The sequence below is a fragment of the Odocoileus virginianus genome, chromosome 17 (genome assembly GCF_023699985.2).
Source record: "Odocoileus virginianus isolate 20LAN1187 ecotype Illinois chromosome 17, Ovbor_1.2, whole genome shotgun sequence".
Taxonomy (NCBI): domain Eukaryota; kingdom Metazoa; phylum Chordata; class Mammalia; order Artiodactyla; family Cervidae; genus Odocoileus; species Odocoileus virginianus.
This window is the reverse complement of record NC_069690.1, coordinates 48,772,698-48,797,040: the sequence shown is the minus strand read 5'-3', so window position 1 is coordinate 48,797,040 and position 24,343 is coordinate 48,772,698. Positions and strand designations below refer to the sequence as shown.

Here is a 24,343-nt window from a genome sequence, read left to right as displayed (position 1 = left end):
GCCATTAAAATTGTTACTGAAGATTAATGACAGGAAGATGAATGCCAGACACATTTACTACCTGGTCTCAAATTCCCCCCCTTTTTTAATATATATGATTTCAATCACACACACACACACACACACACACACACACACACACACACACACACACACACGACATACCAAAATGTAACAGCATTCAGGGGGGAATAGGTTTAAAGTGCACGCATCTAAAAGGCTTAGCTACTCTTGGAATATTTTCATCAGCTAGAATGAATCTTTTGGCTGTTCTAACTTCTGTAGCTTCTTCTGCAGATAAACTATTTTTAATATAATCATCACCTGTAGCTGTTCATCTTAATACAGTCACTTGCAGCTGTTCCTTATTACTATTTTCATTTTATGGGCAAAGAAGCCGTATTTTCTTGGATTTCTACCTTTGCTCTCCTTTAGGAAAAGATGAGGAAGAGGGGATAGGAAAGATGAAAGGTTCAAAAATACCTCAATCTATTCACAGATTTCACTCCTTATACAGCTACAGATTATTATGTTCATCCTTGGACTTGGCTACTCCTCTCCTGACAGTCATTTATGGCATTTTCAGTATTTTTGCAATTATAAACACTGCTGGGATGAACAACATGTGTGCACATATAAACCCTAAGGGATGAAGCTGGGTCCAAAGGTATATATCCTTGAACTATAACATGCACTCTCCATTTATCCTACCACTGACTATACCAGTTTAGACTCCCACCAGTCCTGCTCAACACAGCCTCATGATGTATCAGTTGCATGGATGAAAAGCGAAATAGCTGCTTAGACTTCTGAGAAAACCTGAAGTTCTACTCAGGACTTACCCATAGGTTCCTTAATAACACCATAATAATCTGGTGCATCGTTAGGATCCACTGGTTCAAGGAAAGGCCAGGCCATCTTATGGGCCTATATTGATGAGAAAAAAGGCATCATTACCGTTAGGTAAAAGAAAAATTTCATCTAAGCTTCCCATCTGAGTTACTGCATCAGTCAGCCTTGGACAGTCGGCTTTCAACTTGATGGATGAAATTATTTATACTTGGGACGATTTTTGCTCCAGTTACAAATGATCTCAGATGAACATGCTCTGTAATAATGGTGCTCAGAGGCCTGGGACCTTGCCCTGAGGGGGGATGGTGGAACACTAGCTTAGAAGTCAAGGAATCTGTCCTCTGGTCCCTACATGATGACCTGCCAACTTAAGTGATGCTGCCACTGCAATCACATCTAGTAAACTGGAGTGGGAGGGGTTCCAAGTGGGGAATGGTTCCCTCTGCAGGCAAAGGATGTGGCAGAGAGATGAAGTTAAATAAGATGCAACCACATGATGAGACTACTGTTCTTGCTTCGGTTCTTTCAATGTTTCTGATTATGATGACAACAGGAGACAGTGTTGATCGAGCACTATGTCTGGAATACATCTCTAATACTTGCCAATCTTATAAGGCACTCCATCTCCTTTTTATTTTTAATAAGGGAGGGAAGGCTTTGCCTCAAAGCCTTAGATAAGCATTTGTATCTCACTAGAATTTAATCAAATTGCTTTTCAATTGATGGTATTAACAGTAAGGTAGTTTTTTTAAAAAATAAAATGTAGGCTAAAAAAAAAAATCAGTCATTTTAAACATGAGCATTAGCTAAACAACAGCTGAGCTAATGTGTGGATCTGGTAAACCTCATGACAGTGGCATGTGGAGGACTGAGTTCTGTGGAGCACTTCAGCTGGGAGTCGGTAAATAATGAGGTCCTTGAAGATTGGAAAGGTCAAAGCCCAGAAGTGTTTCCTAGGTCATACTGGTTGACTTCATCTTTAAATGCTGCACAGAGAGTAGCTTCTCACCTGTAAAGATCGCAGCACCCTCTTCAGACCCTCGTAATCTTTCTCTGTGAGCGGCGTGAGCACTGTCATGGCATCCTCTGTTGACTGGCACTGTGGACAGACATACTCGTCAATGAGCTCTGCCTCACTTTGCAAGATGCCAACGCAGCGCCCATGGTACCAATTCTGACACCGATCACAGCCAATATAAAATCTGCAAGATCCGAAATGGAAATGTGAGTTCAAAACAGATGGGATGACATGACTTATAATTTACTTTAAAAAAAAATAAGAAGAAAACATGCATCTGAAAATATTCTAACCCTGGGATATAAAATAGTTTTAGTATTATAATTATTTTAATACTTCTGAAGATTGACATTCCAATGTGTTAATTTAGTATTTCTGATGTTAAGAACAAGCATTAAAGGTTTAAGAACACTGTCAAAATTGGAGAACCAATATGATAAAAGAAAAAAGCAGAACATTTAATTGACTTTAAAGCTCAAAACAAAATAAAGACAAAAATCTTTCAACTAATACCGTATCAAATGGGAAGCTGGTACTGGCCACCCAACTGGGAGTTCAAAATCCTAAAAGCTAATAACAGAGTCTCAGAGCTTATACCCGAATTAGTGTTTTACTAACCTGCAATAAAGCACCATTTCAAAACACTGATAAAAGTCCAAACAAGTCAGGCTATTTTAATCTCATTAATTTCTGCATTACATATTGAAGAATCAAGTCTACCATTAAACCACATATTCCCCAATGCATCTCAAACATTCACTATGAAGCAGCATAAAGTTTGAAGGGGAGGTAAAGAGGAAGAAGAGAAAAAAAAAATTGGAAAGGAATTTGTAATGTAAGTGTATCATATATGCAGAAAAGTATCTTGCTTTTTATTTTAAAATAAAATAAGTAACCAGTCAGAGCAATTTGGCTTCCTAAATTATTAAATATGATGCTCTTATCAGAACTCACTGTGACTCATCATAAGGTGTTCTGCAGATACAGTACAATTCCTCACTGTTGCCCTCTTGTGCCCGTTTACAATCATTACAGATGTACACATCCATTTTCTTAGCCTCCTTTTCTGTGATGCCAACACATTCTCCATGATACCAGTTAGTACAAAGATCACAGCCAATATAGAACCTAAAAGCATTCACAATGAAAATGACAATGTAGTTGTCATTTTGAGCTGCATGGTACGTAAATCTGTCTTCCCTGTCCTGATTCACTTTCTTACAGGGTAACTTTCTGCAATGAGTCAGCTAAACATCCTGAATCCAGCCATTCTAACCCTGACAAACTGCGGCATTTGACGCTGTATCAAGTGTGGAAACATAAAAGTCGCTCACATCCATTTCAACAAATATACTGTTGAGTGAAATGTGGGTCTTTAAAAAAAACACACTGGGATTTGAAAAAATAAACAACACACCGATGGTAATGTCTCCCTCTTAATGAATGTGTGTAAAACTGTCACAGGCACAAAAACCAAAGCCAAAGAATCAAAGACTTACATCTGTCAAACCTATGCCACAGAAGCCATTTCAAAGTCAGGGCTATTTCTTAGATAGGTTTGAAAATGTATCTCACGATTTAAATTTGAAAACAAAGCAAAGCGCAAACACCAAGTAGAAGTTACACTACAAGGAACATGCAGGAGGTCAGCCAGGGGCAGAAGATAAAATGGTCAAAATGTGACATGGAGAAGAAAATTAAAAAAGGTACATGTAGGAATTCTACCAAGTTTTCTAAATATATATTGGAATTTAACTGTAATAGATTATGACATGGGCCAGTTTTTCAGTTAGTAGAATGTGTGTGACAATGTGGACAGCGGCCAGGTTAACTAGCTGGTGAGAAACTACTTCAGTTCCAAACCAGGGATACACTGTGTGGAGAGTGATTAAGGACTGTTAATCTAAAACCAAGTTAATCTAAAAACAAGAGGGTCTACAAGATGGGGCCATATGAATGTGTCACTGTGGTTAACCACAGTTATTCAACCTCAAGGTCTTTGTCGTGTAAGATCCCAGATAGCATAGTGAAGACTATCTCTATGACAAACACATAGTGTATCTTCAGTGCTGACAGGTGCTCTGGAGGAATGCCTGGTCAGTCACGGCAAGGATGAGCGTGAACTGCAGGGAATGAGAACGGCCTTGCTGATACCACTGGTTCTACCCAATGTGTTTCTTGGCAGATTCACCTAGAGGAATCGAAATAGTCCTCAAGCTTCCAACTAACCTGCTTTCGAACATCAAGGAGACAGTTGTGTGGTGTATCCTATTACCAACTTTTTTGTGTGAATTATAACCCTCACATGACTGTCACTGCCTCAGGTGGAGGCCCTGGGGTGTTTCTGTAGGCTGCCTTCTCCAGGTTGTGTACTGTGTGTTCTGGAAGGAAGCTCAGGACTTGAGTTTCAGGTTTTAGTCTTTCTCACTAGATTCCCAAACCAGCCTAGTTTGGTATAAGAGATCACAGAATACTCCTTAAAAAACTTCCCAACTAGAACAGGGAATGAATGAACCTGGTATACTGAAATGTTAATAATGAAAAAAAGTAAAGAATATGAAATATCCACAAAATAATAATCTTAATACAATGAACATATGTACATGTGTGCCGTATTTTATGCAATTTAAAAGTTGTGCGTGAAATGAATTTCTGTGATATGAATATTTTAAATAGGCCAAAGTGTCTTGCTATTTAAGGAAAATCCATAAGCAGAGATTTTTGTAAAGAAAGTAAATCATGTTGTTTTGTTCTATAAATCATTTAGTATAATTTGCCTAAAGGAAGGCACACGTGTATTGAACCATGGGGAAAACCAGTTAATAGGGTTCTACTTTTTATATCATATCTAATTTCTCATAAAGTAAGACAATGAAAAGTGAAGATGCCTATACTGATCTGCATTTAATTCAACACGCAGCTAAATCTACCAACAAAAAGTTTTGATTTAGCACTTCCAAACATTATAATTTAAACAGCATCACTAAAGTAGTTCCACTGTTACAACTTAAATATCATTAAAGAGACAATTTTATTTTATAAATGGATTAGGCATCTACTTACAGGAGACATTAAGCATTCCTAATTCTAAATGATCACACTTTTTAGCATAATCAAACTTTTGGACACTGTAAAATTAATACTGCTGTCAATTTTGGTTTTAAAAAGTTGGCCTGCATCTGAATGTTGAAAATGGAAGCTAAATACCTAGTTGAGTGATAAAAATGATAGAAAAAAAAGTGTAACTACATTTATGGATTAATGTCTCTCAAATCTTGTATATATAACCAAATACAAGTCACAACTATCAAAAACAGCTTCCAGTTGCCATGCTTATCAAATTTTTGTGTCGTACTTAAGGAATGAAAGAACTCCTTTTTGTATTTTTCTGACTTCGTCCCCAGTCAGAAAGTGGGAACTTGGACAAAAATATTAGATTACAGTATTCTAATGCAAAAAGAGAGAATTACTTGAAATTAAATGATAAAAATCCCAGACCACTCCAACTCAAAGCCCTTTCCACCAGTTGAGTCTAGATTGTCTCTAGGGTTGGATGTAATCATGGGGTTCTGAAGATTCCAGACAGGATGATGTCAACTTTGGGTGGTGACAGTAACACACCTCTTTCTTCAGAGAGAGCATTACTGATTGATCTGGAATTGATCCAGAGAGAAAAGGAAACAGCAAAGGAGCAACAGAAAGCTTATTTTTGACAGAAAAGAATATGATGAAGGACAAACATGAATCATGAACACGTGGGAAAAAAAACAACGAATTTTTATTCTAGTGTTAAGGTTAAGAATTTCAGATGCAAGACCACAGATGAAATATCATTACCCTTATGTTTAACTATTTTCATTTACACTGCTACTGATAGCCTCATTTTCTTCAAAACTGGAAACTTAGCTACACTTTTAAGAGAATAAACTAGAGCGCAAAAAGATCTACTCACTTAGATTCATCGTAAGGCGTTTTACAGATACAATAAAGCTTTGTGTCCTTCTTAGTTTCCTTTGAGGTAGTAGAGATCATTTTCTTCTTCTTGGACTTGGAGTCTCTCTCCTCTTCCCGCTTCCTTTTCTGGGAAGCCACGGGCAGCGTGGTCGTGGCCGTGGCCAGGGGGCCCGGGTGCTGGGGGGGAGGCGGAGGCGGAGGCGAAGGCGGAGGGGCTGGAGGTGCAGGTGGGGCTGCGGGGCAGGTGGCAGTTACTGCTGCGGCCTGCACCATGTCTTTTTCCTTCTTAATTTTCAGGTCCCTCTTGAGCTCTTCCTGTTGTCAATTAAAGAAAATACCAGACCGTCAACCCATTTACATAACGTCCTGGCCAGAGGACCTTACCTTCCCTCCCTTGTCCAAGAAGTCCCCTAGTTCAGTCTAAGGTGAGGGCGTCTTGCTAACTCCATACAAGAGGGCTCTTACTTTACCTTAAACCCAACAGACAGCTAGATATAGAAAATGATGATTATACAGCAACTAGAAAGGAGTTATCTTCCAAGGAGGTTTGACAGAAAGATGAGCACGTGTATAAAAAGAACGGCCCCTCTGACACGCCAGGGTCCTGCCCTGGTCCCTGCAGTCGTCGCTCAGGACGTGGTTTCAAGTGTCCACACTCGCTGGCTGCCTTCTTTCAGCCGGTCTCCTTCTGTCCCTTAGAGTGAGACTGGACATACTGGACATGAACGGGATGTGACCCTCCAGACGTGGCCTGACCAGCAGAGTATGAGACAGATGCCCCTTATTTACTGTGCTTCTATGTCTATAATTTAAGACTTGAAGGAGAGCTATTTTCTCAAATGAAATTTTGCATAAATTACAATCTTCACTTTTTCCCATGTGAAATATTTTATAGGCACACCTGTGGTACTAAGTGCTACAACTTCTTAAAAATGATGACTAAAGAGTTTCATTTTCCTAAATAACATGATGTGTTTATAACATAAAGAGATGGAGTTTAGGAAAATTAAGATTGTCAAGACAGTATAAAGGGTACACACTTTGACCACCCCTTCAAGAACATTCCTATGACAGCATTAATATATGAGAAGTCTCTGCTTTCTGCATAGTTTTTATGTAAATTTAAAACCGTTCTTAAAAATGAAGTCTATTTTGTTCAAAGAAGGCAATCATAAATGACATAAGAACAGGTAGATATAAAGGACCAACTGCCTATCTTGACGATAAGAATAACAGCTTTATAACTAAAAATAATCTTTTTTGTTGTTGTTGTTGTTGGCAAAGTAATGTCTCTGCTTTTTATTTTTTTTATTTATTTTTTTTAAATTTTTATTATTTTTTTTATTTTTATTAGTTGGAGGCTAATTACTTTACATCATTACAGTAGTTTTTGTTATACATTGAAATGAATTAGCCTAAAAATAATCTTTAAAATATACTAGTACACATCAATTTGAAAGTTGTTCTTCAACGGCAATCATCCTAGCAATAAATTCTATTAGTTAAAATAATGCTGAATATTTTAAGTACAATTTTTCTCCCTCATTAGACAGCAATACACTGTCAGAAACAACACCGTAACTGTACTAGAGTATCTGCAGTAGTAACAGCATCTTTAAATGGCAGCATAGTATGGAGAATGCAGAAAAATGTTCAGTACATGCTGTTTACAGTGTGATTCTAATTTAAATGTGTTTTATGTAAATGCATATATTAAAAATAATACATATATTAAAAATAATATATGTAAGATATATCCTAAAGTTATTTTAAAATTATAATCTTTGGGGGGGATCACCACAGATTATTGGCTCTTTTATTTTTGTTTCCTTTGACAATGGTTGTGACACCTCAATATTCATCTAGTAGTGACTACCTTACTGAACTCGCTCCTAAAGTTTAGTGATTTTTCTTTGGGGTTTCAATATAATCATACCATACACAATAACAAATTTTATCTTCTGTTTTGCTTTTTTGGGGTTTTTTTTTCTTAACATGTTAGGTAGAATTTCCAGAGATGCTGAGTAATGATGGTGATTCTGGGAATTACTGCCAGTTTCTGACTTCAGTGCAAAGATCTCTAATGTCTCAGAGTTATGTGCAATGCTCATTAGTAGGACGACCAGTGTTTAATGTTTTTTACTTTTAAAATGTACACGACATTTTTAGAGATGCTTTAGATAGCCTACTTCTCATTTAAAAAACTGTTTAAATATATATGAGTAATGTCTTCTTTCATTTTTCACCAAATTCTCCAAGTATACAGAGGATTAGCCATGCCTGCAGGATCAGTTACAAGAAGAAATCTGGCCTTATTTCCACTTAATATTTCCTTTAACATTATTTCACAGTTTCTCTGTCTACTCTTCTCATGAAACTTGGCAACTTTTGGCAAAACTATGTTGCAGACAATAAGAACTACAGCCAAGAGGATCCTTAAATGTTTTAATCAAAAGTCTAAACCTCTCCAAGTGGCTAGTTTATAGAGATCAGAATATACATGTATACATAAACATCGATCTTATTTTAAAAGACATATGTTCCACTGCTTACTACTTATTCTAGGAACAAAAATGTTAATTCTAGAAAACAAACTCAGATTTTAAGTTTAATCACAATTTCAAAGGGGAAAAAAAAAGAGTAAACTCCGATGCTGAACACTGGACCCAGGAGGACAGAAAACACTTTCTCACCTGCACTTCAATTTGTAGATCTTTGTCTAGCAGCGCTCTCTTTTTCAGTATTTCAGCTTTGAGGTGCTCTTTGTGCTTGAAGAGCAGTGCAGAGAGCTTGCTGGCATTCTGTTTGCTACGTTTCTGTTCCACACTCTCTTCTCGCTTCCGTTTTTTTGCTGCCTGTTTTTCTTCTTTATCTATCTTATCCAAAATATACTTCATCACCTGGTTACAGACAATCATTCTAGAGAGAAATACACAACCTATGTAATGCTGGGCATTTTATTCTGAAAAGCTTAAGACATAATTCTTCTATGTCTCTATAAACAAACTTTCTGGAACTGGAGAGCTTCAAAGAGTGCTTCAAACCAGTCACAAGCATCTATTAGTATTGAGTGTTCTGATTTAATAAACTCCAATCAGGATAAAACACAAACTCAGAACTCCCGTGCATGTGTGTATGTGTGTCTGTGTGTGTGTTCGTTCACGCGCACACTTTAAGAGAAGAGACTGATGTACAGTGAGAGCCTGTGTAATGGGTTATAAACATTTCTCCCTACCTTTGATTCTCTTCTCTTTCAGCTGGAGTCATGGTCTTTTTCTGTTTTAAATGTTCTATTACAGCATTATGCTTCATCACCACCTTCAGGACAGAATAAAATCCAAAAATGCGTATTTTATAATGACTACAAGTTAGCACAGGGGTAACAACAGTAGAAATCTGAACGTGTGTATGTGTTTCCCAAAGAAACTAAGAATTTTGTATCACAGTACAAATAAACTCAGAGCTACAGTACGGCCCAGGTGCTTACCGCGGACTGAGCACCGCACCGAGTGGAGCACCCGACATCACCTTGTTCATTCACTGCGACAACGCTGAATGGCAGGGACGTTTTTATAAATGAGATACTGAGATACAAAGAATTTACTAAGCTGTCTGAGAGTAAAGAATTAATACAGTTGTAATTTTAACCCAGCTTTCATCCTCCAATGATCACATTTTGAATGTTATGTTCTCCTTCCCAGGCATTTAAGATCACCCCATTCCAGCCCATCCCCACCTTATACAGAAGTAAGGGCAAAGACAGACATTATAATAATTCTTAGTTCATGGACCATATAGTACTGAAGCTGGAAAATAATACATTTTAAAATACCGCAGATGACGTTAGTTTTATAACACTATTACCATACATCTTCAAAATCCCTCTGCTGCTTAACGAGTGCTTCTAACAACAGTATTACAATCATCAAAGTTGCTAAGAGACTAGATCTTAAATTATTCCAATCACCAAAAAGAAATAAAATTATATGACATGACAGAGGAGTTAATTATTGCCATGATGGCAATCATAAGATACAAATGTGTCATATAAGTCATACACCTTAAATTTATACAATGCCACATGTCAAATATATTTTAATAGAAAAAAAGTGCTTCCATATACATGACCTAGTTTAATCATTACAATAGCCCTGTGTGGCTGGAAAGAGAGTTTTAAGAAGGATAAAGCTCAGGGAAGGTGAGTGAGCTTCAGGGACTGAAAATGGGAGACCCAGGAACTGGGTTCTCATGACATGGGAACACTTGAAATCCACACAAACTCCTGACAAGTGCGGAGTACTGCAAGCTGCAGATGCAAAGAAAGCCTTCTCCAGGAGTGTAGGATATTATTTATTATACATGCAACTCTATTTCAAGTAGAATAACTCTAATTCATCTAAATTGCCTTACTTCACTATGAGGCTACTGTACAAGGTTGCTTTTTATTTCTGCTATGGAGTAATGGTACTTAAAACTTCTTTTTTTAAAACAAAGCTATGACTTGGAAATACAAATGAGTTTAATGTGTCTGTAAAATTTGCTTAGTCTACACACAAACTGCTGCTGCTGCTGCTGCTAAGTCGCTTCAGTTGTGTCCGACTCTGTGCGACCCCATAGACGGCAGCCCACCAGGCTTCCCCGTCCCTGGGATTCTCCAGGCAAGAACACTGGAGTGGGTTGCCATTTCCTTCTCCACACACAAACTAAGGAAGGACAATTACAAATACCTTCAAACAAATTGCCACAATGCCTCAAGTGGCTTCAAAACTTAGTCAAACCTTCAAGTTTCAAAGATACTTAAACTTCCTATGTCCATTCTTTCCATCTGAGTTCTCCCAAAATACGGGTAGTTTTCACCGGTAAGTACTGGCTGTTTATACACAACAGAGTTCCAAACCATAAATCATGTGATACGTTCTGGTCAATGCGGTGCTGCTTCTAACTTGAAGCGACAATGACTTCTGTGTCTCGTTTACGGAAAGCTAACACAACCAAACACTACGTCTAATGCACAGCACAATCATTCAAGCTACTGAACATGCTGCTTTTACTTAATAACTTTACCTGTTTCTGAATGATTTCACTTTGATTAGAAGCTTGGAGGGTGTGTTCCCGCTTAATTTCTATCTGTTGCTGCTTCTTCTTTTGCTGCTGATCCCTGAGTTGCTGAACCCTCTGCAACTGCTCTTGCACACTGGCTGCCTGCACTGTAACCACATTCTGAATGTGGTGAGTCTGCACAGGGCTGCTTTGCTGAATCTGAACAGGTAACTGGAGTTTGATCTGCTGGGGCACACCACCTTGCTGAGCCTGTATCTGAGCCACAACCTGTGACTGGATCTGGGAGAGAACCTGGACTTGTGGTGGCAGCTGCGGCACAGCCAGGACTTGGGGCTGAGGCTGCGGTACTTGGAGCGGAGGACGGGGCGGGGATGAAACAGTAACTTGACTTAACGCTTGTCCTGGTGAAAGAGTTTGAGTTGAAGACTGTACCTGGGGTTGTGACTGTGGCTGGCCCTGGGAAGGTGTCGGAAGAGATGTATGTGGCTGGATTGGAATCGGTTGGGAGGCTGTAGTCTGACCCTGGGCCTGCTGTCCGGGAGACACTTGGGATGGCGTCGATGGACGTACTCGAGTCTGTGGTGGGCTCTGGACGCGAGCAGGAGACTGTCCTTGGACATTACTCTGAGGCGGACACTGTCCTGCAACCTGGGGTTTGGAGGACTGTGCTTGGGTGGGCTGTGCTTCAGGAGGGACATGGGAGGCCACAGTTGTTTGGGTCTGAACTTCAGGCTGAGTCTGAGTTTCAGGCTGAGCTGGGGCTGGGGGCTGGGTTTGGGGCTGGGGCTGAGCTGAAGGCTGAGCTGGAGGCTGAGCGGGCTGCGCAGGCTGAGGCTGGGCTTCTGGAGGACTCACGCTCGACGGAGCTGGAGGCAGGCTTTTGGCTGGCTGCACCTGTGTCGGGGACGATAATTTACTCTGTCTTTGTTCACTTGTACCTGTGAAAAAGCAAGAGCAAATATTTATGACTCCAGAACATAAGACTGTGGTTTAAGAAGAATTTGAAGGGGATTTTCTTTTCTTTTTTTGTTTTTTGAAGGGGATTTTCTAAAGGTGAAAATTCTGCATTTCAGGACGGAGGATTGAAGCTTGGGAAATGCTCCATCTAGAAATACTTTGGTCAGGACTTGCCTAAATCGAGGAACCCTGGCCATGTTCACGGCTGCCCTCCACACATTTTGCTAAGTCTCCAGAGGGCTGGCTTCCAAAAGTAAAGCGCAGTCTCTGGACATCAGTCTAGCCTTGTGGCCCAGGCTAAGCAACCCATATCCCTCTCCTATGGCATGGGGTCCCTGAAAGACAGTAGCTTGCAGGGGAAGCTCTCAGGTTTTGGAGCTCTCAGCCCTAGCTTATGAGATGGAGAGACCCAGCTGCCCTGCGAGCAAGTCCGTGATTCAATCAGCACCTACAGGTTTGGTACAGAGTAAGAGGGGCACAGTCACCATGCAACTCTACTATTGTGCACCATCCCCTGCTTTCCTTCCTTCATTCTTAAAGGGCTGGAGGGGTGGTGACAGGGAGTCCGTCTGAGCAAGAGACCTGGTCGAGCTCTTGTGAGGCTGACCAGTCAGCTGTGGACGCTCGTCGGCTCGGGGCACATCCTCCCAAGGTGTGCCCCAGTCCTGCCTCCTCTGTCACCCAGCAACTTGTGACAACGAGCAGCACTTCTGACGACTCCCAGGTTCTACCTGCTGCTGTGGTGGAGACGGTGGTGGTGGTGCTGCTGGTGGCGGCGGCTGTGGTTGCCAACGGGGTGAAGAGAAATCGCTGAACGGTACCATTTGGCATTGCAGCCTGCATCAGCTGCTGTCCTGGGCCCGGAAGTATAGTCACCCCTTGAGGTATCAACTGCAACTGCCCAGTAGTCTGACCTTGTCCTTGAATGACTACTGTCAAACCTTGATTGCCACCCTACAGAAAAAAACACCTAACATGTAAAGAGTATACAAAAAGCATCAAACTGTAAGTATACTGTTTTTATATTGAAAAGATCCTTTAAAATAATGAAACTATGTATTTGAATGTCTATGGAACAGTACCAAGATAAATACAGATAAGCTAAAAGAACAGTATTTATTTTAAAAGACTGACGATTAGTGGAAAAAACCATGAATTAACAGTCCAGAGTTCCAGTCCGAGTTCTGCACATGGACAGCCAAGGAATCCGTCAATGTGTAACACCACTCACCTGGATCTAAATCTCCCAGTTAGAAATAAGAACACTGAAATGACTAACTAAGGTCTCCACAAAATTCTGAGTTTCAATCACCTTATTTATATTCATATTCTTTTGTAACTTTCAAAGCATCTTCATACATACTTTAGACATGCCTCATTTAATTCTCACAAAAGAGTTGTAACTTTGTGGAGTAGGGAGAGAAAATATTACTACACTCTTCCTACCAATTAGGAAACTCAAGTTAGAAAGTTCAAGTCCCTTGCCTACAATTAGAGAGCAAGTCCCAGGTGAGACACAGTGAGCAGCCCAGGTGTCCTAGTTTCAGTTTTTTCACTTTGTACCAAACAATCTATGGAATGTACGTATGCTGAAGCATAGAAAGCTTAGGTTCTACACATGGAATGCAAACACCACATGAGGAAGGTCACTAATGTCTGAGCTGTCACCAAAATGGGGACCAGGATCTAAAAGCTCCCTATGTACTACCACTTCTGTCCAGGACTTATTAATCCTCAACCACCAGGAGCATGAGGGAGAATTAGAAAGCAAGCGTAAAACCAATCCATCCCAAATCTCCAACAGTCAAAACTCATACTACAAAGTTCACTTATTCAGCTCCATGCACTTTTACTCATGAGCCCCTTATTCACTTTTACTTTTCTAAAATCCTTTTTGTGTGCACAGTCAAAACTACATAAAACACAAAGTGTAAAGAATAATTATGAAGTGAAGATCTATAAACCCAGCATTCAGGTCATCATTGCCAGTATCCAAGAAGCTCTGCAGTGATCTGCTCTGATCTTAATCTCCTTCATTTTGCCCTAGAGGGAAGCACTAATTTCATGGATACAGTACCTGCATTTCATCGTGTTGTGACCACTGAGGTGTATACAGATCTCTATGGGGCCACAGGCTCACGACTTCAGGAGTACCATTTATAAAGAATATGAAGGTCGCCCCTTGGTGTCCCCTCCAGGAAGGCAATGCAGCAGCCCCCAACTCTACACAATGTGGCTAGTTTTGCCTGTTTCTGAATCTTAGGCAAGTAGATCATAATGTATGTCTGCTTTTTACTTGCTTCTTTATTTAGCTCAACAGTGTAGTTCTACATTGTGGTAGTTTGTTCATTTCAGTTGTTGTAGGAAGGCATCTTCACTTTACTGATCTAATTGATGGCTGCTGTATATATTCATGTCCATTATTCTGGTGCTCAGATGAACAAGAACTTTTCGAGAGAACGTACCTAGGAGGGCAACTACTGTGACCTGGGGCATGCTGTGTCTTCAACTTTGCTAGAAAGTACTGAGTTTTCCAAGGTGGCCAAACCAATTTACATTATTATCAGTTGTGTATCAGAGCTCATTCTACTCCATGTTTTTGCTATTTCTTGATTTTGTCTGACATTTTACTTTATACCAATCTCTTCATATATAGTTTTAAAACACATTTCCCTCATTACTAACAAAGTTCAGCAGTTTTTTCGATTTGTGGACATTTAAGAGTTCCTCTATTCTCATCAAGGGTGTCTATTCTTGTTTTCTACCAAGTTATCTGGATTTTTTCCATCTTAACCTGTAGTAATAACTCTTCATTTCTGGAGAACAATCCTTGGCTGGCTATATGTATACCTTCCCCTCACTCTTTTCACTCTTTTATGTTTGATGGACTAAAGTTCTTATTTCTGATTTTGTTTAATTTATAAATCTTTTTCTTTATGGTGAGTATTTTCTGTCTTTAAGAAAGCCTTTCCTACCTTCTGACAAGTACTACAGTCTTATCTTTCACAGCCAGGACTTTAATCTTCCTGAAGCTGAGCTTATGAGTTGAGGTTGTGGTTCAAGTTCATGGCTTCCCATATATATTCAATTGTGCCAGGACCCTTTATTGAAAAGTCTGTCCTTTTAATGATTCACACTGCCATCCAGGTCATATATCAAGTGTCCGCATATACATATGGGTCCTCTTTTACTGTTCTGTACTGACTGGTCTACCTATCCTTGTGTTTGAACCTTACTGTATTAATTATCGAAGGACTATAATTTAAAGTCTTGATATCAGGTTACTGCTGCTGCTGCTAAGTCGCTTCAGTCATGTCCGACTCTGTGTGACCCCATAGACGGCAGCCCACCAGGCTCCCCCGTCCCTGGGATTCTCCAGGCAAGAACACTGGAGGGGATTGCCATTTCCTTCTCCAATGCATGAAAGTGAAAAGGGAAAGTGAAGTCACTCAGTTGTGCCCGACTCTTAGCAACCTCACGGACTGCAGCCCACCAGGCTCCTCCGTCCACGGGATTTTCCAAGCAAGAATACTGGAGTGGGGCGCCATTGCCTTCTCTGATCAGGTTACTACACAGGGCAAATCTTCCTTTTCTTCAAAAGTATTACTCTGGATCTTTTGAACTTCCATATAAATTTTTTAAAAATCAGCTTGTCAAGCTTTAAAACATCTCTCTCAGGATTTTGATGGCAACCACACTCACTCTATGGATTACTATTGAAGAACTGATAGAACTGATAGTAACACTGGGTGTTGCAGGAAACAGCATAATGTACTCAAATTTTATTTTTCCAAAGCAAATTAGTTAACTAATAAAATACCTTGCTATTATAGCACACAATCTCAGGACTCTGGACAGTTGAGTGGTATCACATTCTGCCTTTAAAAAGTACTTTTCTGGGAGGGAGGTGGGAGGGGGTCCAGGATGGGGAACACATGTACACCCATGGCAGATTCAAGTCAATGTATGGCAAAACCAATATAATGTTGTAGAGTAAAATAAATAAATAAATTTTTAAAAAAAGTACTTTTCTTTGACTCCAGGAAGCAGCCATTTCTTAAAACAAGTACATTTTTAAACCTCCGAAAATAAGCACATGTTTTAAAACTTACAGCAGATGTCTCTAAAGCTGAAAGGGAAGTCACACTACTTACGTGGCCCTGTGTTAACTGAGTGAGCTGAGCCATGGTCAGTTTCACCTGTCCTTGCTGGGGACGAGGCGGCTGTGAGGTTGAAGGCTGCAGACTCGGGGTGGATGTTCCTGAAGTTAACCCCTTCTGTGCAGGTGTGGAGGAAACAGTACTAGGGGCAGAGATCGCAGTGGAAACAGGCTGCCCTCTGATGATCTGTGTCACCACCTGCTGAGGAGCACCTATGTAAACAGCAAAACATTAGAGTGCTTCTGTGCCCTGAGTGGTACTCTGAATTGAGATTTATCTTTCAATACTTCGCAAGAATGTATTTTCTCAATTTTCAAAAAGACTTATGGGATGCCGACAGACAGATGCCTTTAGTCATATACCCACACCTGCAGGGCCCACCCGCTTGTCAATGGGTCTGTTTTCACTCAGCTCACTGACAACCTCTCTCCCACTCCTGCCGTCTGTAGAAGAGTTAAAAACAAACAAACAAACAATGTTCTTCCTGTGACTTTAAAGCCAAAATGGTAATACGGAAGATTGAAGAGAATATATAAAAAATGCCATTAGGCACTCTTTCCTTAGGAATACAAATTAAAAATAATAACACATAATTAACTAATGTAATTTTTAAACAAAACACATATAATCTGGAATATTCTGGGCCAATTACATTTATAAATGAGCTTTTCTTACAGCTATCTGCCAAACAGTTCGGGAGAACCAAGAGGGCAAGGACCCCTATATCCTCAATATTAAAGTAATGTGCTTAACTAATGCTTTCATATTTACTGTTCAATAACTTATCTATAGAATGAATGAAGTCTAATTGAAATGGCTCTATCATCATCTTTAAAAACTGTTTCTCATTTAACCTGATAAAACTGGAAAAAAAAAATCAAATGGTAATTATTTGGTAGCTAGTTTTATACTTACAAACTCTGAATTCATTATTCATTAGTAAATAACATCATATTTCTGAAGTTTTATGTTCACATCTTGTTTGTCCTTTTGTGTCTACATATCTATTCCTGTGTATATTTTTTAATGATTGGGGGTTAATATTATGCATTATGTATAAAATTAAATCTAATGTGACCCTTAGAACACTTTTCCCTTTTCTTTTTTTGAATAACACCATGGTGAAATCCCTGCTTATAAAGTTTTTTGTGCTTCTAATTATTTCCTTAGAATGAACTCCTCCCAAAGATACTGTATTCACAGTATGTACACAATACTAAATTGAATTTTAGAAAGGTTATACTCATTCATAATCCCCCCACCACTGGGTACTCATTTCATTGAACTTTTGCCAGCCCTGTCACTAAAGTAACATATTCCAGCAATCAGAAATAGTATGACAGCATCACAGTGCCTGCATTTCTTCAATTGGGCTAGCTTCCTTTGGTAGCATGCTCTTGAATTCTGGTGGCTTGTAAAATATGCTTTAAAAATTGGCAGGGTAAGTTTTCTTTCTTTTCTCTTTCTTCTAAACTTTTCCTGGTTATTGTCATCCATTGATTCATTAAGATGAATCGAAAAATAGTATAGTATATGTAGGCAAGTGCCTGAATTTAAGAACTTCTGGACCCCAACACTATGTTCTTGTACTAAAGTTCAAGGAAAAGTTCATGAAAAGGTACTTCATCATCTTGTACTGATACAATGTCATCATAAACACAGATGGATAAAAGGGTTGGTACTGACTGGTTTATGATGTAATTCAGATGATCCCCCATATGTACATGTTAAATTTATTTTTAGATCATTGAAACGCAAACTCAAAAATTTTTAAACGCTTTTTATTCCATCTTGGGAATGTTTGACTTTGGGAACGAGGCTAACGAGTGTGGTGGTAGGAATAGGGATACGCTGACCAGCACACACTCAGACACACACACACACACTGCACACATTCACTCTCCCTCCATCTCCTTGACCACAGGGATACGCTGACCTGCACACACTCACACAGCACACATCTACTCTCCCTCCATCTCTCTGACCACAACTCCAAAGAATCTTCACTGGGCACCCCCAGCCCCACTGGCCACCTTGCTTTTCATACAACACACCAGACATAGTCATATATATTCACATATGCAAGTCTATTATCACTTATCATCTATAAACTTTTCTTCTTCTTTACGTGAGTTTTATCTGCTCTTTAAGTTAGCTGCCTGATAGCTATTTTTAAACACAGATAGTAAATTTCATCAATCGTCATTGTAGTATTAACTGAAATAACGAACCATACTTTCTTCTCTGGGATAAATTTTGCTTAAGCCTTAGGGGATTGCCGTTTCAAAAAAATACCAAGCCATGTTTTAGACTAGAATTATGCTAAATCTGTAAAACGAATGGGAAAAAAAAAAAATCAATCCCACCCCTTGCCCTTATGCCCTGAAACTATTTCTTATAAGAAAGAAACTGTTTTCCAACCATTTCAGAGAATTTTATCTATAAACCCATGAGGTCTAGAATTCTTTTTTGTAGGTAATAGTATGGCAACTTCCCAAATCTCTTTCCTTGATATGAGTCATTAAGACTTGAAATTTAGGGGACTTCCCTGGTGGTCCAGTGGCTTCCAATGCTTCTACCGCAGGAAGGCGTGGGTTCGATCCCTGGTTAGGAGACCAAGATCCCACATACCATGTGGCAAGGCCAAAACAATTTTTTAAAAAGACTAGGAATTTATAAACATAGTATATAATTATGCCTTGTTATTCAAAAAGATTTAGTTCATTCTATTTTTATGGCACTTTCTCATTCCTACTTTTAGTAAACTAGCATTTTGTTTCCTTTTGTCAAGATCAGACTAGCAAAAAAGAGTTTAATATTTGCCTTTTCTGCCTTATAATCATTATTACTTGTATTTATTTTACTTCCTATTTTCATTAAGACTTGTTTTATATATTTTTCTAACTTCCGATTAAGATTTAATATGGGTTTTTGAGTCTGTTTTGTTCACCAACATGTTTCAATTGCCTAGAGTAGGTGCTCAGATATTTGTTGAATGAATGAATTTGCCTCTCAGTTCAGCTTTGCAGCCTGGCTTAATTGCTATTTGATAATCTGTGATGACACATTTTATTTTCTTTAACATAAAAGTTACTTTTGAAAACATACGTTTTTAAATTCCAAGCAAATAAAAGTTATTAGTATAATACTTTAATATTAATTTCTAGATTCACTACAAAAAATGTAGCCTATACATATTCATATTCTACTTTTTGAAATTCATCAAGGTTTTACCTATGGCTCATTTTAAGACCATTTTCATAGGAACAGCTCATAAATATTTGCAACTAATGTGTATTCCTAAAGGTACAAAATTGATATAGTCTGGTTCTGGTCTATTATGCTTCTGCTAATCCTTCCTTGATTTCAAATAGTTTTTGCTTTATACACTTCAATGACATCTTATTTAAAGATACAACATTACATCTTCACTGCAATCTTTAGCTTTAAGCCAAAATAAATAAAATGACCCTGTGTCCTAGTTGTTGTTTTTTTTTAATTTTGAATTTGACTTTGTTCAGTATTAATAGGATTATTGATGTCTTCTCTCTCCCCCTTCTTCTTTTTTTTGTCCTTTATTTCATGTATCCTTAACCGTCTTTTTTTTTTTTTAAACCTTTTGTGGTAATCTGCTTTTAGGTACATTCTCATAAAAGTTTTTCCACTCAGTCTTTATTGGCTTCAACTTTTAATATTTGAGCTTTAACATTTACATTAAAAAGGGCAGGGATTGCCTTTGTAATTTTGTCTCATGCTTTCCATTTAAATACTTCTTAGCCATTTCTTTGATTTTATCTGTCCTTTACCACACAAACTGATTTCTTTGCTCATTCTCTTTAAGCCAATGATTTCAATCTATATATCCCATTAAATAGAGGTTTTAAGAACATTTTAAACAAGTATACTTGAATCTGCTTTTCTCTTATGGACAATGCCAGAAATGAAATAAAATCGATGGGGACATCCCATGATAAATCAGAAATTTAGTATGCTTTGAAATCTTAATTCATATTGGTATTTAGAAATATGTGGAGTGCCAAATGCAGAATATTATAGATTTCCTACACTGGCTATTTAGATGTAAAATGATAACGCTGGGGTGGATGAATACCTGGCTGTACCATCACAGGTGTTCGAATAATTGCCTTTCCTAGTGTTGACTGCTGGAGTGGAGTTCTAATCACCGTCATACCAGGGCGGATCTGAGGCCCTGTGATGACCTACAAATGACACAAAGGACAAGGAATTAAATGTTTTTAAAAGACTACAGCATGATGGACTCAGGAACAGAGATCTTTAAACATTCTATATTGATAAACATGTCTACAGAAATGACAGAGACTCTTGGATATTACATATTAAATTATATGAAGCATCAGAATAAAGACAAAATTTTGAGGGGAGAAAATAGAATTCAAATCAGATCATACAACATTCCTTATCACTGATACCAAGAATAGCCTACAGACTAAAAGAAAAGAACAAGACCCAGGAAAGCTTGCTCTATAACCACCACAGTTGCTCATAGGAAAACGAGGAGTCCCATTTTTCCTGAGCATCAATCTTTATCTGTAACCCAGAGAACACAGGAGCAAGATTGGAAGTCAAAAGCTCTTTCATACTTTAAAAGAAAGACTATGGAGCATATTACTTTCAGTGTTAGGTTTAAAACATTCTCAAGTCTGCAAAACATTAAACCTTTTTCATAATACTAGTGTCAAAGAAATGATGTATCTAATATGTATGCGTATCAGCTGATAGACTAGTTTCAGGGTTGTGGATAGTATTTTTCACTCTACTTCTTAGTTGTACTGAATGTTCTCCTGGGTGATCCAGTGTTCCCCACTGTTTTCAATTAAGAAACATTTTTGTAAAATCCTGGAAAAGCAATCTTTATGATTCATAAGTGTACTAATGTGCTATTAACAAAATGTTAAAAATGAACAGTTCACTAGAAATATAACTAACAGATTTTTTAAAAAATCAATACTTTTGTCACAGAGAAAGTAAAGGGCAAAGAACAATTAGGAGCTAGATTAATCCAGGAGGAGGCCATTCTAAAAACTCCAACCAATGTGGTTATTAACATCAAATAACCCTGTAAAGGACTCTTACTTGGGAAGCGGTTGTGGTTCCTCCAGAGCCTGAGGTATTGGGCCTAATGGTGACTGTTGCTGTCCTGGGCTGGAATGAAGTAAAGGTTTGCTGACTTGTACCTGTACTCGATGGAATGATACCCAGGACTTTCTGCTGTACTTGAACAACGCCTTAAAAAAAAAGACGAAGAAGTCATTAATAACTGCTTCTTTAATAACACCTCAGGTATTGCTTGGTTTCTGAGGAGAAACTAGGTGTGGCGGGGGGTTTTAGTGGGCTACATAAAATGTGAGATCCGAAGACTGAAATCAGTGAAAAGGAAATGAAAAATAATGGCAACAGTATGATCTGGCAAATGTGAATTAAAACTCTCCACATTTCCCTTACCTCCTTGTGTTGCTGGCACATTTACAGCGACAATCTTGCTGTTTGCAGGAAGTGGAAGTTTGGTAATTACTTTTCCTGCCATAGTGACTGGATTGCCTGTAATTTGGAACGTCTGACCTGTGCTGGCAATGGTTGGAGCAGATGTGGCAGCTGTGCTGGTGGCTAATGGGGCATAAGACATTCGATAAGCTTCAGGTTTAAAATAACCAGCAACGCAGTGACTTCTAGGAAGGCACCAATGCATGAAATGTGGCTCATTTTGGTATTTTTAAAAAAAACATTGCACTCCACTCAAAGTAAGTGAACCATGTAAATGTTGAAAGTGAAATAATGTAAGAGAGGAGTTTTGCTAATGTAATATTAGGAACATTATCTGTAACAAACCTACTGTTATAGTTGGTTTGCTCAACCGGCTGCAGAAGAAAAAGAATTTTCTTAAGAAAAGTTTCATTTCAGTATATTTCAGTAGGTAAAGGACTGAAATTTCTTTTTCTTGAATGAAAGCAATCTTTTATTTAATCACAGGTGTGTACCTGAATTTGACTGGCCTTGCTTAACCCAGGTGGCAAAGGTTTGATGAAAGTTCTTGTTCTGCTGGAATGTTACTGTAGCGGGAGATCCAACTTTAGTAGTGAGTACCATTTTAGTTCCGGTTGTGACCGAGCCACTTATGGGGGCCACCATGACTTTCTGTGCTGGAGAGATGGTACTAGTTGTACTGTTTGTTGGGGAAGTAGTAGAAGCTGCAATCACTGTAGGCTTCTGCTGTTCCAATCGTTTCTAGAAAAGTCAGGGAGAGAAATCATGAACAAAAATCATTTCAAATAAAAACACCATTCCGTAAGAAGTCCAGTCACAATTCCTTCTTATCTAAGAAACTGCACTGCAAACTTCTAAAAATACTTTACTTCTAAAAATGTGCTCATATAAACTCACACCTGAATTTAATTTCTTGAGGAAGGCAATACTTTTATGACTCTAAATCACATATACTTTATTAAAAATAGCTTTTCACAACAAAAATTTGAAATGATCATGTTTTTCCAGTCCATGTAAAGGTCCAAGCTTTCAGACTGAAAACACAAGAGACACGGGTGATCTTACTAGACACAAGGATATCGTGCGACTCGGTGGTGGGGTTTAGAATAGACAGCAAATGATGGGCCTGTAAAAGGATTCAGTTTTATCATGATGCTCATTTATCCAATAATATAGAATGAGTCAATTTGGGGGTGGGGGAGCTTTTCCATGTGACACGCAGAATCTTAATTCCCTGACCAGGGATTGAGCCCAAGTCCCCTGCAGTGGAAGAGTAGAGTTTTAAACACTGAGCCAGTAGGGAAGTCCCCAAGAACAGATCAATATTTAAATATCACTATTCAAGTTGGCAAACCTGCAATCACGCAAGCTGAAAATTATAAACAATTTTTCTAGACTTATATTTTTCAGTTCAAGTATTTTTACATAAAAATCCTTAAGCCTATTTTATACAGAATGGTATAATCTGATCTTTCAGACTATAGGGTTATCAAAGACAATGTTTCTTTACCCATAGATTGCTGCCTTTTCCTGACAGCTTACTGACATGACGGCTTACGTTTACACATGTAAAATCTACAGATGGCATTGACTACAAACCTGGTGGGAGACCCTTTACCTTCATTATCCTATTTAATGTTTGGATCTTTAAATTATGATTTAAAGATGAGGAAACTGAGACTCAAGTTTGTAAAACTAGTCTAAGGTCACAAAGCTAGTACATGGTGGAGCTGAGTTGTGTACGAAGATCAAATTTCAATGCTGAAGTATTTCCTGCCCTCGAAAACGGCTCAGCAAAGACAGCACACCCAATCTTTTTACTGTTACTTTTGTATATGTCCTGTATGCCTGAAAATAAAGTGAGGTATTTTATATAAATTCTCATTTCTAAGAAGAAAAGGAGTTTAGTTTTAGATTCCTAGAAATCTCATCTGACTAAATTATTATTATTATTTTTTTTTTTAAAAAGGAGACCAAACACATCCCCCTAAACGCATAGCTATTTTCTGGGTCTATGCCTTTAAATATTGGAAATGTAGACTTACGGGAAATACAGCCAATATTTTGTAATAATTGTAAATGAAGCATAACCTTTAAAATTGTATAAAAAAATTACAAGGGTAAAAGAAATCATAGATTTTATATGTCCACAGAATCTGCTGGGTTTGTACACATATTCAAAAAGGCAAGTCTGTCATTAAATTCTAGCTGTCATTAGTACCTAATTTCTGCATGAAAAAAAAAGTTAAGATCATCTTCACTGCTAAATTTGAAAAGTATATTAAAATGAAGACTGACCTGTTTCAAGAAAGATTCTGAATAAAGATTCTGAAGTAATGTATAAATTAAGTATATCCTGCTCTGTTCAATTAAGCTATATCCAGGATGTATGTCCAACACCTCAGAAACTGACACACATGGGAAAAACAGAGAAAACAATGTTCCTGGGGGACTGAAATGGGTAATAAATCAAGTTCAGGTTCTGATTTTCAACTGCCAGAGAAAAGTTCATTATCAAATTATAGAAATTGACTCCCTGCCCACCCCCCACTCCCACAACCAAAGCAAAACCTTAGGTTGCATCGAGGAGATGATAAAACACATCCATAAAATGAAAAACAAAACAACCAGCCAGTCTTTCCATAAGTGGACAGACACAACAAAATCGAAGTGTTGTTATCTCAAACTCTGAACTAAGTAAAGATGACCCATAGTGAACCACTGTAAAAGATATGTAAGAACCTGAAAAATGTTTTATAAAATATGAGGGCCAAGGTAAAATGTGAGGAAATGAAGAATCTGATTTAATATTTAATTT

General features: G+C 38.3%; 1 protein-coding gene across 12 annotated transcripts in view; it reads right to left on the bottom strand.

The window, feature by feature from the left end:
* BPTF (bromodomain PHD finger transcription factor) overlaps positions 1–24,343 on the bottom strand; it is a 132,263-nt gene that overhangs the window by 9,451 nt on the left and 98,469 nt on the right. For 7 of the 12 annotated variants that reach the window (XM_070479764.1, XM_070479762.1, XM_070479765.1 and 4 more), the window contains 13 exons: positions 22,020–22,266; positions 21,487–21,648; positions 21,118–21,269; positions 20,114–20,222; positions 15,997–16,214; positions 12,574–12,796; positions 10,889–11,823; positions 9,060–9,142; positions 8,518–8,743; positions 5,823–6,139; positions 2,825–2,998; positions 1,862–2,054; positions 843–927 (listed from right to left, as the gene is read on the bottom strand). In XM_070479764.1, coding sequence (XP_070335865.1) covers positions 843–927; positions 1,862–2,054; positions 2,825–2,998; positions 5,823–6,139; positions 8,518–8,743; positions 9,060–9,142; positions 10,889–11,823; positions 12,574–12,796; positions 15,997–16,214; positions 20,114–20,222; positions 21,118–21,269; positions 21,487–21,648; positions 22,020–22,266 — 3,124 coding nt within the window. The remainder of the gene's footprint in view (positions 1–842; positions 928–1,861; positions 2,055–2,824; positions 2,999–5,822; positions 6,140–8,517; positions 8,744–9,059; positions 9,143–10,888; positions 11,824–12,573; positions 12,797–15,996; positions 16,215–20,113; positions 20,223–21,117; positions 21,270–21,486; positions 21,649–22,019; positions 22,267–24,343) is intronic. The other 5 variants (XM_070479772.1, XM_070479767.1, XM_070479766.1 and 2 more) reach the window with 5 other exon arrangements.